This window comes from Abrus precatorius, unplaced genomic scaffold (assembly GCF_003935025.1).
Source record: "Abrus precatorius isolate BTA unplaced genomic scaffold, Abrus_2018 Scaffold10, whole genome shotgun sequence".
NCBI lineage: Eukaryota > Viridiplantae > Streptophyta > Magnoliopsida > Fabales > Fabaceae > Abrus > Abrus precatorius.
This window is the reverse complement of record NW_020874292.1, coordinates 27620332-27634452: the sequence shown is the minus strand read 5'-3', so window position 1 is coordinate 27634452 and position 14121 is coordinate 27620332. Positions and strand designations below refer to the sequence as shown.

General features: G+C 34.4%; 2 protein-coding genes across 2 annotated transcripts; both read left to right on the top strand.

Moving 5' to 3' along the window:
- The first annotated feature begins 3532 nt into the window (after positions 1-3532).
- Positions 3533-8141, top strand: LOC113873521 (aspartic proteinase-like). Its single transcript, XM_027511677.1, has 13 exons — positions 3533-3888; positions 3988-4048; positions 4864-4958; positions 5099-5211; positions 5298-5466; positions 5901-5940; positions 6068-6132; positions 6355-6468; positions 6595-6659; positions 6755-6911; positions 6984-7103; positions 7707-7795; positions 7887-8141. Exons 1-13 carry the CDS (start codon positions 3550-3552, stop codon positions 7969-7971), a joined length of 1512 nt encoding a protein of 503 aa, XP_027367478.1. The 5' UTR covers positions 3533-3549; the 3' UTR covers positions 7972-8141.
- A 4521-nt stretch (positions 8142-12662) lies between these two features.
- On the top strand, positions 12663-14121 carry LOC113852175 (mitogen-activated protein kinase kinase kinase 18-like). The gene is made up of 2 exons (XM_027482417.1): positions 12663-13818; positions 14108-14121. The coding sequence occupies exons 1-2, from the start codon at positions 12663-12665 to the stop codon at positions 14119-14121; spliced, it is 1170 nt and encodes a 389-aa protein (XP_027338218.1).

Genomic DNA, 14121 nt, shown 5'->3' with positions numbered 1-14121 from the left:
CTTGAATGTACGTAGGTTGTTTGTTTATATAGGACGAATGAATTTAATTTTGTCCCTATCTTCATATTTGAATAAGATTGTTTATATAGTTGTGTGAATTCGTTCATATTATAATAACATAATATATAAATTTTAACACTATAAATAACTAAATTATAAAATTAAAATGAATTTTATAACATATATTTTAAAAGGAATTATATTATATTTATTTTATATGATCTTCCTCTATACAAAACATTATTTATTAATAAGTTAAAAATTTATTAAATATTTTTAATAGCTGCGTTGATATTTTATATTAAAATAAAAAATATAATTTAATAATTAAAGAAGAAAATTTATATTTTATAAATAATTATATATAATAATGTTATTTTAAATAAAATATCTTTTAAAAAAATTAACTTATTTATAACTACAAATAATATGCACTAAAATATAAAAATTAATAAAATTAAAAAAATACTTTTATTATAAATGTCAATAAGTATAATTACTACCATTGAATGCAATTCTATCCAAATTGAATAGACTACAGTAAAACCTTATTCCGTCGAAGTTAAAATTTTCGTTCGAATATTTAATATAACTATATTTAATTGGAGATAACTTATATGTCGAATATAACTACTGTACACCCTTATTTAAATATTTAATATAACTGTTTATTAAAATTCAAACTTATATTATATATTAAAATAATACAGGTTCTAATAATTGATCATGTATTTACAGGTAAAAGTAAAATTTAATTTTGAAAAATTTAAGATAAACTTTTATAATAAATATAAAAATAAGTATTTATAAGAATATAAATAATCATATAAAATAATAAAAAATGGAAGTAATGACTATAAATTTTTCAAAATTTAAAATATAAATAAAAAATCATTACATCCTAAACTCTAGTTTATAATATATTAATATTAAAAATAAAAATTTAATGTTGAGTTGAGAGAATCTAACAGTAACACATAAATATATTCTTAAAGTATATTGAATATAGTCTTTAAAATAGAATTCATGGGCATTACGAGTGAATTGTGGCCACCTTCATAACTTTCATGTGAGAGCAATCGAATCACCTTCCTCTCGTGAAGCTCCCAACATTTGAATATCTGATCCCATTCGATATTCAATGCATCTGAATTATGATTATTATATTACATCTTTTTCTCCAGCTTTGTCTTTCTCTCGTGTTTCGTTGTCATCTAGAATGTGAATTTCTATCTGCTTTCTGGATCCGCAAGAACAATAGTAGTAATCTTTTACAACTCAACATTTCAATTTGTCTTTTTGCATGTCCTGCCGTAAAAGAAAATTATGGCCACCATTATCATTTTTTCTTTCTTTGTAGAATTAACAGTTGGACAAATAAAAAGCCTCTTTACCTTTTCTTTCACAGGAAAAATAAAAAACATGACCAAGGGTTATTAAGGAAATCTATTCCAGCACTATTTGCAAAGATATAACTACATAGTTTCAGAAAATAATTTTTATTATTTTCTTTAAAGATTTATATATGAAAAGGTAAAAATAATATTATTTATTATTTATCGTACAAATCTTTAAAAATAAATATAATAAAAATAGGAGAACAATTTTACAATTCAAAATAAAAAGGCATTTTTAAAATTATTTATTTATTTTTATCGGAAAAGGATTAGCAGTGTATTGGTATTTGTTGAGTTCGAGATGCATCGAAGATACTATTAATCTGCTCACCGGCAATTTTTTAAACATGTATAAATTCCTGCTCACGAGTTTTTAAATATACTCTTTTAAAGAATTAGAAAATTAATTGTAATTAAAGTATAATATTAAATTCATTACAAATTTATAAAAAAAAATAAAATCAGACTTGTTATTTTCAAATCTTAACAAGTATGGTAAGGTGCGGCTGACTGCTTAGTATTTTTTTCCCTTTTACTTTACATTTTTCCACGTCACGCTGAGTTATCACTTATCGTAAACTTTGGAAAAGAGAATCAGAAGAGAAAATAGATGAGGTACCTGCCCCAAGTCCAGGCCCATTACCCAATTCTCTTTAAGCCCAATTCTCCCTATCGTAAGCCCACAAGAGCAGGTTTCGATTTTAATGGAAATGAATTATAATGAAATTTCATGGTCTATTCTGCTATCCCGATGAAACTTGACAATTTGGCATCAATAAATTGAAGACCTATTATTGGGAGCTTTTTTGATGTCTATACGCATTATTAGCATTGATTATGGTTGTTTGAGGATAACCAGTGATGTATAGATGGAATGATCCCAAATTGGTGGTGTTGTTTGAAGCACTTAACTAGTTCTCTTACTTGCATTACCATAACACTCTTCACTGGGGCTACCACACTCCCTTTCTATCATTATTCACAAGTTGACACTTTGGCTTTGCTTCATGGCAATGTCTTCCATACTTGCTTTGCCACGCTACCTTCTACTCCAGGACTTTGTGCTTTTCCGTTTTTCCCACTCTTTCTCTCCCTTCCATTCTTTCCCAAGTCCCCACATGCTTACTACTTCAATTCCTACTCTTATGTTATCGTTCTTTAATAAAAAAAATAAATTTGGTTATGTTACTAAAGTCTATCCCCGTTCAAGCAACGAAGAGTTTATTTATTTTTAATTAAGATAGCAAGTTTCAAAACTGTAAAGGTTAAAAAAAGAAAAAGAGAGAGATTGAACAATTTTTCTCTCTTTAAATAAACAAATACAGAAGAATCTCTGACTGAGAGTTGAAAAAACTAGTCAAATTACAACATTTGCTCGGAGACATTGTACGCTCAGAATTACATTAAATACATAACTGTTAAAGTAATTAAATAAGAACATTGGATTTTACTGGCTGAAGAATAAAAAAAACTGAAGTGGTAATGCGTTAGATTAGATGGGGATTGTTTACGTTAGCAAGTTATTTTAGAGAACAAAACGTAGAGTTATAATTAATAAACAAAAGAATAGTAATTAAAATTAAAATGATTGAATAATTTATTAACCGTAAAAAAGATATTTAATTATAGCACTAACAATAAAAATTGGGTTGATTGTGTACTAAAAAGGAAGAAAGGGGTAAATTTAGTGTGGCGTGCTAAGGAAAGGAACAAAATCGGTTACATCCGAACAGAACGCGTGAAGAGATTCCCCATCCCCAGCTGCTGAGGGTAATGAACGGTTAAAGATGTGGGCCCCCATTAGGAGTACGAGAATAGGTTAATAGTTGAGCTGGGCCCACTTCACTGCCAGCTTCGCCAAGGTGGTTTCTCCTTCTCTATGGTTTTGGGGGATTTAAATTCTCCTTCTCCTTCCCCTTCTCTTCTCATTTCTCTTTTCCTCTCTTCTAAAGGTGATCTCATTCTTCTTCCTTTTCTTCCATTCTCCATCTGGTTATAGTGCATTGCTCTTTTTCTCTTCTTCTCATCCGTCTTTATCACATGCAATTCAACGACTTTTACTTCTACTTGAAACTCTTATTATTCCAATGCATGCATTAACAAATGGGGTTTATGGTTCGTTTGTTTATTTTGGATGAACAGATTAGTTAACATGGGAAACATGTTCAATGTGGTCGTATTCTGTTTCTTGTTTTCTCTCGTGTCTTGTGCACCAAATGACGGGTTGCGTAGGATTGGACTGAAAAAAATCAAATTGGACGTTAACGACCGTTTGGGCTTCAAGGATGTTCGTGACTCTTCCGTTAGAAAGTATCATTTTCAAAACATCTTCGGAGGCAACAAGGATGCCGATGTCGTTGCACTCAAGAATTATTTGGATGCTCAGTACTATGGTGAGATAGCCATTGGTACCCCTCCTCAGACTTTCACTGTTATTTTTGACACGGGTAGCTCTAATATGTGGGTGCCATCGTCTAAATGTTACGTGTCGGTAAGCTTGCTTTTCGTAACAGTCTTATGAATGAATTTGTGTCGGATTTATTTTCCTTGTTTTGGTAACTTGTTAATGGTGTTTTGCATGTTGGTGTAGGTTGCATGCTACATCCATGCCAGGTACAGGTCTAGCCAATCCAGTACCTACAGGAAAAATGGTTTGTCTTCTTCTCCTCTTTTGATGCTTTACCATTGTTTGTTCTGTATGGAGGTTATGCAGTTTTTTATTCTGAACATGCATTGTTACGAGTGCTCTATTCTTTTATCATAACTAAGAGGTTTCTTCTCTACGGTTCATTCTCAGCATTTTTGTAATTTCACAAATTAGCTTTTTCATTTATTTTGAGAAGTTTGGTGTGTTGTTTGATTTTGTCCGTAGTGTATCGATATAAACAAAACAAGTATGTGTTCTTTTCTAAACCATTGAAATGCGGTTTTTGGAGGGGGGAGGGGGCTCTGAGCATAAGGCTTCTCTCTTACGAAAGATCAAAAGTTAACCCTTTCTTAATAATGAAAAACAATTTGAAAAAAGCGAGTTGACTGCTAGAACTGCTACTGTTTTTAAATAAAAATTGAGTTACTCCTTAATTGAATTCAAATTTATATCTAAACTCAAATCAAACGTGGAATGATGTTTTGTTCGAAAACTACAACAATTCAATGTGGGTTGTTATGATGTCATAAAAAGGATGATCCTTAAAGAGATTTTTACCGTCCTGTCTTTTCATTTCACCCCTATAAAATAATATAACACGAAAATTTTAAAGTTGTTGGAAATGCCCCCGGTCTTAGCAGCTTTTTGTTTTAAGAAATATATGTAATTTGTATTGGCATTACATAATTCACATCATAGGAAGTTGTATTTGTTTATGTTTTTCTTTTACTTTGGGTTACGTCACATTATGCATATGCAGAAGTGGTGCGTGATGTTCTCCTCTGTTTTTAATGAGGGTTTGTCTTCCATGTTATATAGGGACTTTTGCTGCAATTCAATATGGTACTGGAGCAATTTCTGGTTTCTTTAGCTATGACAGTGTCAGAGTTGGTGACATAGTTGTAAATGACCAGGTAAAGCTGATTGTCAATCCACATTTGCTCATCCTTTTCCTTCACACCAGCAGGTTGGGGGGGGGGGGGGTGTCAGTTGAGTTGGCTTCTTTCATAATATGTTGTATAATCAATTTAGAGTATGTTTTGATTCCCATCAGATATTTATTGAAGCAACTTCAGAACCTGGAATTACGTTTGTGGCAGCTAAGTTTGACGGTATACTAGGACTTGGATTTCGAGAGATATCGAAGGGGGATGCTGTTCCAGTGTGGTATCTGTTCAAATTTAGACTTCAGTAGATAATTTTCTTGTTATTTTATTTAGTCTCTGTCATAATGTTGCATTTTTCTGTCACAGGTACAATATGATTGAACAAGGTCTTGTAAAGGATCCAGTATTCTCCTTTTGGCTTAATCGTAAACCAGAAGAAGAGGAAGGGGGTGAGATTGTTTTCGGTGGTGTTGATCCTGCTCACTACAAGGGTGAACATACTTATGTACCAGTGACACGAAAAGGATATTGGCAGGTTAGTATTGACACATTTGTTTGTTATTTTCTCTGATGCATAGCACCCTTAAATAATAGTTGGACTCAGCATTTACTGTCGGTAATAAATTGGGTACACATGGTTATGTACCGAATACTCACATATTACATTTAAGTACATATCAGTTCATGCATAACTTCGGCTTTTATTGGTTTGTTACTAAATATAATAAAACAGACTGATATTTCATTTTGCTTGCTAGTAAGAACACTATGAAGATTGTATTTACATTGTAATTGTAATACTTTATTGTTTTGTGTTATGTTATGATATTTCTGTATGGCATATCCTCTCTCATACCCTTAGAAAATCTGCTGTATTCCCGTAACCAAATTCATGTCGCACAACTTTACTGATTGTGTTAATTTTTCCCAATAGGACTCTTTAACTTTTTTTTTTTTTTTCCTAAACAGTTTGACATGGGAGATGTGCTTATTGCTGGCAAACCCACTGGTATGGCAGACAACATATTAGCCGAAATACCTATTTGTTTCTCCTATGACATGATATTGATAGCACATTCATAAATGGTTGATGGTTTTAGTTCATTAGTACTGACTTATGGCATACTTGCATCCAGGATATTGTGCTAATGGCTGTACAGCAATTGCTGACTCAGGAACTTCTTTGTTGGCTGGTCCAACGGTATGAATAAATGCTTTTAAATTTAGGTTGCTAAGTAGATTTTCATTTCCGATTAGAGTTTCATGATCTGTAAAGCATGCTTTTAACTTAATGGAAGAGGTACAGAAATTGTGGACTCGGCTACTTTTTTGTGATTTCATTTTAATATTACAAATTAAAGATCTAACGAATGCTTCTGACCGGCTTGTTTCTATGATCAAATACGTGGTTTTGTTCTTTTAGAATGTAATCACTGTGATAAATCAAGCAATCGGAGCTTCTGGAGTTGTAAGCAAAGAATGCAGGTCTGTTGTAGAACAGTATGGACAAACAATCTTGGAGTTGCTCTTGGCAGAAGTAAGTACCATTTTCAATTCATTCTTGGCTTATCTTGACTTGGTCAATCAGAGTCTTGCCTATGATCTGGGTGATCTTGCCATCTTTCAGAATGAATTTTCTTATGATTTTGGATTGATCCCGTAGGCAAAGCCAAAGAAGATCTGCTCACAAATTGGATTGTGTACCTTTGATGGGACTCGTGGTGTTAGGTAAAGATATTATACCTTCTTTCATTTACTTAAGAGACTTGATTGATGTTCTGTGATTGCCAATTTATTGAAGAGTCTTTCAATTTTTCTTTTAGTATGGGTATTGAGAGTGTGGTGGATAAGAATGAAAGAAAATCATCCGGTGGCTTCCATGATGCTGCTTGTTCTGCATGTGAGATGGCTGTGGTTTGGATGCAGAGCCAGATGAGGCAGAATCTGACACAGGATCGGATTATTAACTATATCAATGAGGTGTGTAAGTCTTATATATTCTTTTTGAGTAGCACTTCTGCTCATGACTCCAGTCTAATGATGATATTGCAGCTTTGTGATAAAATGCCTAACCCAATGGGAGAATCCTCCGTTGACTGTGATAAGATCTCTTCAATGCCTATTGTTTCCTTCACTATTGGTGGAAAAGTTTTTGACCTTGCCCCACCGGAGGTATACTTTCAAACCTGATTAGATGCTTTTGTGAGGACTGAACACTAACTGTATTTATTGTGTACAAAGAATTTGTGACGAGAAAAAGGAATTACAATGTTGGAGGGAGTACAAAATGTGACCAGAAAAAGGAAAAAAAATAACGGACTGTAAGTTAAAGCTAGCTGGCAAAGCCAACAAATTGAGCTTTGCAGTTTCTTCGATTTGCTGGAACAATCTGCGAGTCTATCATGGAACACTAAGTAAATCATGAGATGAATCAAAAGAGTTGAAATAAAAGACCACCTTTTTTTAGTGATTATAAATAAGTTGTTTTCAACGGAATGGGGCTGAAATCCAGAAAAACTGAATAGCCTTTTTTATTTGTTGGTGGAATAATCTTTCATATTTGTTACTTAACAAATTAGTTTTAATGAAAAATAAAACAAAAAATATGGAGCAGGAGGAACTATCGCATAGAGAAGCAGAGGTTTCAGCTGCTACTATAATGATATCAAATTTTATGTAATAACAGTGGGCACCAGCACAATTTCTATCCATGAATGGTTGCCATGTTCCATGTATTTTGTCTCTCTCATCTAGTTTTCTATTTGGTTTCTTCAGTATATACTGAAAGTGGGTGAAGGTCCTTCAGCCCAATGCATTAGCGGCTTCACTGCTTTGGATGTTCCTCCTCCTACTGGCCCTCTTTGGTACGTTGGATTTCAAATATTCTTGAGACATATACTATGGCATTTGCCTTTTGATTTGATTCTCACTTAAATGGCGTATTTATAAATGCAGGATCCTTGGAGATGTCTTCATGGGACGCTATCACACTGTCTTTGATTATGGTAATCTGAGAGTTGGATTTGCCGAAGCTGCATAAAGAATGTTGTCGTGTTTCGCATAATGGCTACTGTTATTAGCTAGTTGTTTTCTTTTCTTTTTTTATTAGTAAAACCAAACAAGAAATGTAATGGGAAGCGTAGCTTCAATACTACCTTGCAATCATAATGTGCCTATAAAATTCGTGATTGTATATTAATATTGTAGCAGTCCCTCCCCCGTGTATTAAATAGCTTAACACAGATTTATGTGGGGCTGACAGGCTGTGGCCATAACAGGGGCTCTGTACCATGTATGCTTGCTTAGTAGAAAGATGTAAATACATGGCTCTTGTGATTCCTTTTTTTCTTTCAGCTCTTTTTCTTGTTTCGTTAGATGCATGTATGATATGTCTGATGCTTCAAAATGCATATACAACCACAACAACTGCACATAAAAGGAATAAAAAAGGAAGGTGTGTCAGATTCAGATGCTTCAAACTATGTATAATATAACGTTAGAAGATATAATATAGTAAGAATGTCAATGTGTTTACAGCTTAATTGGTATCACAGTTAATCTCTAATAGCTCGGTGTGTGATGATATGAGATGTTTTACATTTTTGTTGGGCAATCGGTCACTCATGTACTTCTATTATATAATTTGTCAGTGAAATATAATTTTTTTTTGTATTATGTCTGATTTACCTGATTGGATTTTATCAAAATCAAAGGACAATGAGCAATTTTTGTATCCGGAACCTGATCTATGCAAGGCAATTGGCCAAACTAGTTTAGTGGCCGGAATTGTACTGGTATTTTATTAGAATAAAATACATATAATTTAGTAATTAAAAAATAATATTTATATTTTGTAAATAATTATATATATATAATAATAATAATAATAATAATAATAATAGAGATTTAATAATTATGAATAATACGTCTCAAAATAATAGAGATTTAATAAAATTACATAATTTTAAAGTATAATTTATTTTAAAATAATAATACTTTAATATATAATGTTAAAAATTTTAATTAAATGCTAATAAATAATATATATTAGTAATAATAAATTTAAGATAAACTCTTAAAAGTAACCTTTAAATTTGAAAAAGATGAAAAAAAAGCTAAGATAAAATTTTATAAATGCAAGGTCGGGCCGGTAAAGGAATGGGAATTGACGGCTGTTAAGTTTGTAGTTTATAACGTTTAATTTATTTAAGAAGAACGATTAGAAACAAAAAGATAGACGTACGATTGACAGATTCTCATTAAGTGATGATATTTTTTAGCTTTACCAGCTTGCATTGGGCCACGAATCTGGATTTATTTCTGTCATTTTCTGAATTTGTTTGTTTAGCACTTTCTCATTTTGAAATTACCCTCCAAAGAACGTTAAGCCATTCAACATTAAAAACATGTCTTTTGATTGGTATACATAATCCATTATTTTTCCATTAAGAATGGAATTTACATTTGAATTCTTTTTATAAGGTAATTTTTCGAAGGTTACAGTAGTCTTCAATATAAAAGATTTTACAATTTTTATAGAATATTTATTATTGTTTTATTGACCATAGTAAATAACTTGGTAAAAATCTAAACTAAAACTAATAAAGGTAAATGTTGATAGTAAAGTTAAAGTTAATAATATTAAGTGAGAATAATATTATTAAATGATAACATTTTTAAAAATTTAAAAATTGATTAATTTTAACTATTTTTGTTGATTTGTCTAATTTAGTGAAAGGTGACTTGTAAAACAAATTAAAGGGAGTATTATGCAGGTGAGTGGGCTTCAATTGTACAAGATAGGATCATATCAAAATATCATAATGAGTTACTGTCAAACGAGAATACGAGGGAATTAGGAAGGGAACAAAAAGGTAAAAATTGCTCCTTGTCATACATTGGTCAGTTATGCATAAGGAATTGAATTAATTGCTCAAAATCAACTTTTATAATGAAGATAAAAACAATAATTAAAACCAAGTGAATTTAAGTTAATGGACCATGGTGTATGCACATACTACAACTAGAAGTGAATGGTTACAACTGTCCAGTTGTTATTTTACTTAATGCTAACACCAGTCATTATTAACTTTTACATAATCGGTTGAGATATGAACAAGGCTCTTCATAGCTATGACAAATTGTTTCTGTAGTGACTAGTGATTTTTAAGAAACCAAGCTTTCATATGTTTTTATTTTGGGTATCAATGAGGCTTTGGATGTGAAACTAACTTATTGATTACTTTATGGTTATATATATAGCTCTCTCAACAAGTGGCTTATACAAGGATTGAAAATTTAGGATACGAAATCCTATGCAATTTTGGCGTAAATTGTAGTTTACAGTGTGTTTTTATTTGAACAAATTTAAATTTGTTTAAGAAAAAAATAAAAAGTTAATTTTCCTTTAAATTAAAAAAAAAATTGCTTAAACAAAATCAGCTGAAAAAGTGAGAAAAAAATTTGAGTAAGTGAGAGCGAAGGAGAACTGGGAGAGAGAGAGAGGAGGAAAAGCGGGGGAGAGCTCTGTTTTTGCTTATACACTGCAGACTGCAATTTCTGTAAAAACTGCAAAAAGTCTGTAATTTTAAAAATCTTATCTCTTTAATAATATTCATGTAGTATATTAAAAAAAATGACTAATTTTATGTAAGAAAAAGGGTTACAAAACATTTTAAATAGCTCTGCGTCAGTTTTTCCGGTGATTGAGGCAATTGGGAACAACTGTACATGTATAAGAACCAAATGTTTTTATTACATAAAATCAAATTAATTAAAAACGAATCAAACTACATGAATCAAAACTAGTTATTTTAACTCAAGACTTGTATAGATAATATTGTTGTTTTGGCATTGCAAAGAAGCAACTAAGAGCCTTGGAAGTTAAGGAAGATGGCGTGGAATGAGGGCTGAGGCAGTTTAATTGAACTTATAAGGTGCCTTCACTTGGTTATGGATCTGACGTTTAGAAGATGAAAGAGATGATGTCTATATGACAAGGAGTATGAGGCAAGCATAGGATTTGGGAGAGAGAAAAATGGGTTTAATGTGGAAAGGTAAAGCAGAAAGTGGATTCCACATCGTAGAGCATGCAATTGCATTGGCGCAGCGTGATCCGATTCATGCACACTGAGAATAGGAGGAATTAAAGCAAAGAGTATAGTACTAAGAAAAATGGTTGGCGGCATGTGATGATAGAGACTTTAATCATTGGCTTGCTTGAAATTGACTCTTCCTTTGATTCCCTCACATTACGCACGCAAAGTGTCAACGCCTACGCCGTTCCACCATTTTCACCTTACTTTCAACAAAAGACCTTCCAAACTTTTAATACTAACTGTCCCAACAAATTAAACTGTGCTCACCACTCAGCTTCTCCCTCTCTCTCTCTCTCTCTTTCTTCTTTTATTTGTTGGTTAACAACTACGCAATGTGAATGGACAGCCTGGTTGGTGTTTTTATTATCACTGGTGATGAGGCTTAGTGCATCAAGTTTGTTGCCTATTTGCCTTTGCCCCTTTTATTCTACTTTAACCTCATTCCATCTGTCCTATTAGTGCAAACCAACATCCTTGCCTTTGAGGCTTTCACTACTTCTCCTTCGGCTTTAAGTGGGTTTTTGCTTTTAAATTGACTTTCACTGTTGGCATTCCTTTTGCTTTCTTCACAATCCACCTAACTTAGCAGATGAACCGGTTGTTAATTTTAAAATAAAGCACTATACCACCCCCTTTGACTTTAAAACTAATCAACAAGATGTAGATTGTTCAAGTCATTAATTAGGAGGGAAGAAAGAGGATTGACCATGATTAAACCTCTACTTCTAGTCAGTAATTGGCATTCACCAAATTAAGTAGGTATACACAACATTGTTCTTTGCCTAACTCAAGCTGAATTCCAGCAGATCGAATCCATATTTCACTATGCCCATGCACAATTTTAATGGTTTTCGTTTCAAACAACATGCTCTACCGACTAATCCAAGAATTCAAGAATTGTTTGGCACAGCCCATCAAATTTAGACACAACCATTCTAGCAAGGCAACAGGGAACATGGATTTAGTTACCAACGAAATAGGCCTAACAACGCTAAGGGTAACCTAAACAAGTCAGTCCCTTCACACAGAAATTGAGGCAACGAAACATAAAAATTCCTTCCTTTGTGGGCCCAGAAAGATAAAAACAAATGAACATAGGCATGGAATATGCCACAAAGATGTTCCACTCCATGGATCCCGCTCCTCCCTCATGACCATATCATGATTCGGAATGCACGCTCCAACGCGCATTCACAAAACCAAACCAAATTGACCCCAATCCTTGGGCTTAACCCTTCACAGTTCACACAAGCACGTGCCAACATGTGCACCGTCCCATAACCAAGCTCATGCTCATTCATTCATTCATTCATGCCAATGCAATGCCGGCCAACAAAAACAAAAGAACTCACTCTCACTCCTTGTGACACGTGGACCCCTCCCATGACAAGATTGTGAAAGCACGAGACGGCGGCCGTCCATTGGACACAAGCAAAAAAGTGCAATGCAGACAAATACCCTTTCCACATCATCATCATAACTCCTTACCCTTTACATCAATCCAACCACAACACACCAAACCAAACCTAAGTTTTTACCTTTCCACACATATATAAATGTTACAATTTAGAAAGCTACCTCCCAATAACATATACCACACCAAACCACTCCTTTTCCTTTCAATTCCATCTCCATGGACTGGACTAGAGGCCATGTGCTTGGCCGCGGCTCCACCGCCGCCGTGTACGTCGCCGAGTCCCGCCCGTCCGGTGAAGTCTTTGCCGTCAAGTCGGCGGAGCTTCACCTTTCGGAATTCCTTAGAAGGGAAGAGGGGATTCTTTCCACACTGAATTGTCCTCAAATTGTGGCTTACCAAGGTTGTGACATCACATGTGAGAATGGTGTGCACTGGTTCAACTTGTTCATGGAGTATGCACCTCATGGGACCCTCGCTGGGCACGGTGGTGGAATGGAAGAAGGTGTGGTGGGGTCCTACACGCGCCAAATTCTTGAGGGATTGAACTATCTTCATTCAAAGGGGATAGTGCATTGCGATGTGAAGGGACAGAACGTGTTGGTGACGGAGGATGGGGCTAAAATTGCTGACTTGGGTTGTGCTCGGAGAGTGGCGGAGTCGTCAGCGATTGCCGGCACGCCGGCGTTCATGGCACCTGAGGTGGCGCGTGGGGAGGAGCAGGGGTTCCCTGCTGACGTGTGGGCTTTGGGGTGCACTGTGCTTGAGATGGTCACCGGGAAGTCGCCGTGGCACGGCGTTTGTGATCCGACGGCTGTGATTTATAGGGTTGGATTCTCCGGCGAGGTGCCGGAGATCCCTAGTTTTGTGTCGGAGCAGGGGAAGGATTTTTTGGGAAAGTGTTTGAAGAGGGACCCACATGAGAGGTGGACAGTGGAAGAGCTTCTAGGACACAGTTTTGTTAAGGAGTGCAAGGAATTTAAGTTAACGTTGGATTCGGACACTCCCACGACAGTGTTGGAACGAGGGTTTTGGGACTCGTTGGAACCAATTCAAGATCCCGCACGTGATTGTCCTTCTCCTAGGGACAGAATTCGTAGGTTGTTTACGGATAAGCCCGTTTGGGAATGCCATTATGATGATGATGATCGATGGGTCATGGTGAGAAGCAATGATGTCCATGACAAGCACTTAGAGTTGGAGGGGTTGTCCTTTGAGAAAATGGACACTGATTGCAATGTCCTTAGTGATGAGGAGAATGGTTTGGTAGTTTTTGTTGAACCAAAATTATTAGATGCAACTGTAATTGAATTGAGTAGATGGAATGCTATTTGTGATGATTGTTATCTTAGAGACAGCGATTGTGGCTGTCACGGTAGAGCGTTGTTGTCGCTTTGTTCATATCTAATCATTATTTTACTTCATGGAAAATTTGATTCTCACAAGAAGGAAGTTTTTATCACACATGCCTTTCTTCTCTCTCTTTCCCTCTTTGATTGCACTTTGGATTATTTGAACACTTTACAATTTCAAATTATAATTTAATTAAATAGGATAACGCGTGCCCGACATTATGAATGGTTAATGGTTAACCTGGCCAAGTTTAATCCAATTCATAACTACGGCCTTGTGAAGCTTACTTGTTTAAGTTTCCATGCATACAGTGCGGTTCGCTTAA

Bases quoted from the DNA above. Each gene is read 5' to 3' on its own strand.
- LOC113873521 (XM_027511677.1), top strand. From the start codon at position 3,550: ATGGGAAACATGTTCAATGTGGTCGTATTCTGTTTCTTGTTTTCTCTC. The intron at 5,212-5,297 runs GTATCTGTTCAA...TTTCTGTCACAG, and splicing joins GGGGATGCTGTTCCAGTGTG to GTACAATATGATTGAACAAG. The intron at 7,104-7,706 runs GTATACTTTCAA...TGGTTTCTTCAG, and splicing joins TTGACCTTGCCCCACCGGAG to TATATACTGAAAGTGGGTGA.
- LOC113852175 (XM_027482417.1), top strand. From the start codon at position 12,663: ATGGACTGGACTAGAGGCCATGTGCTTGGCCGCGGCTCCACCGCCGCC.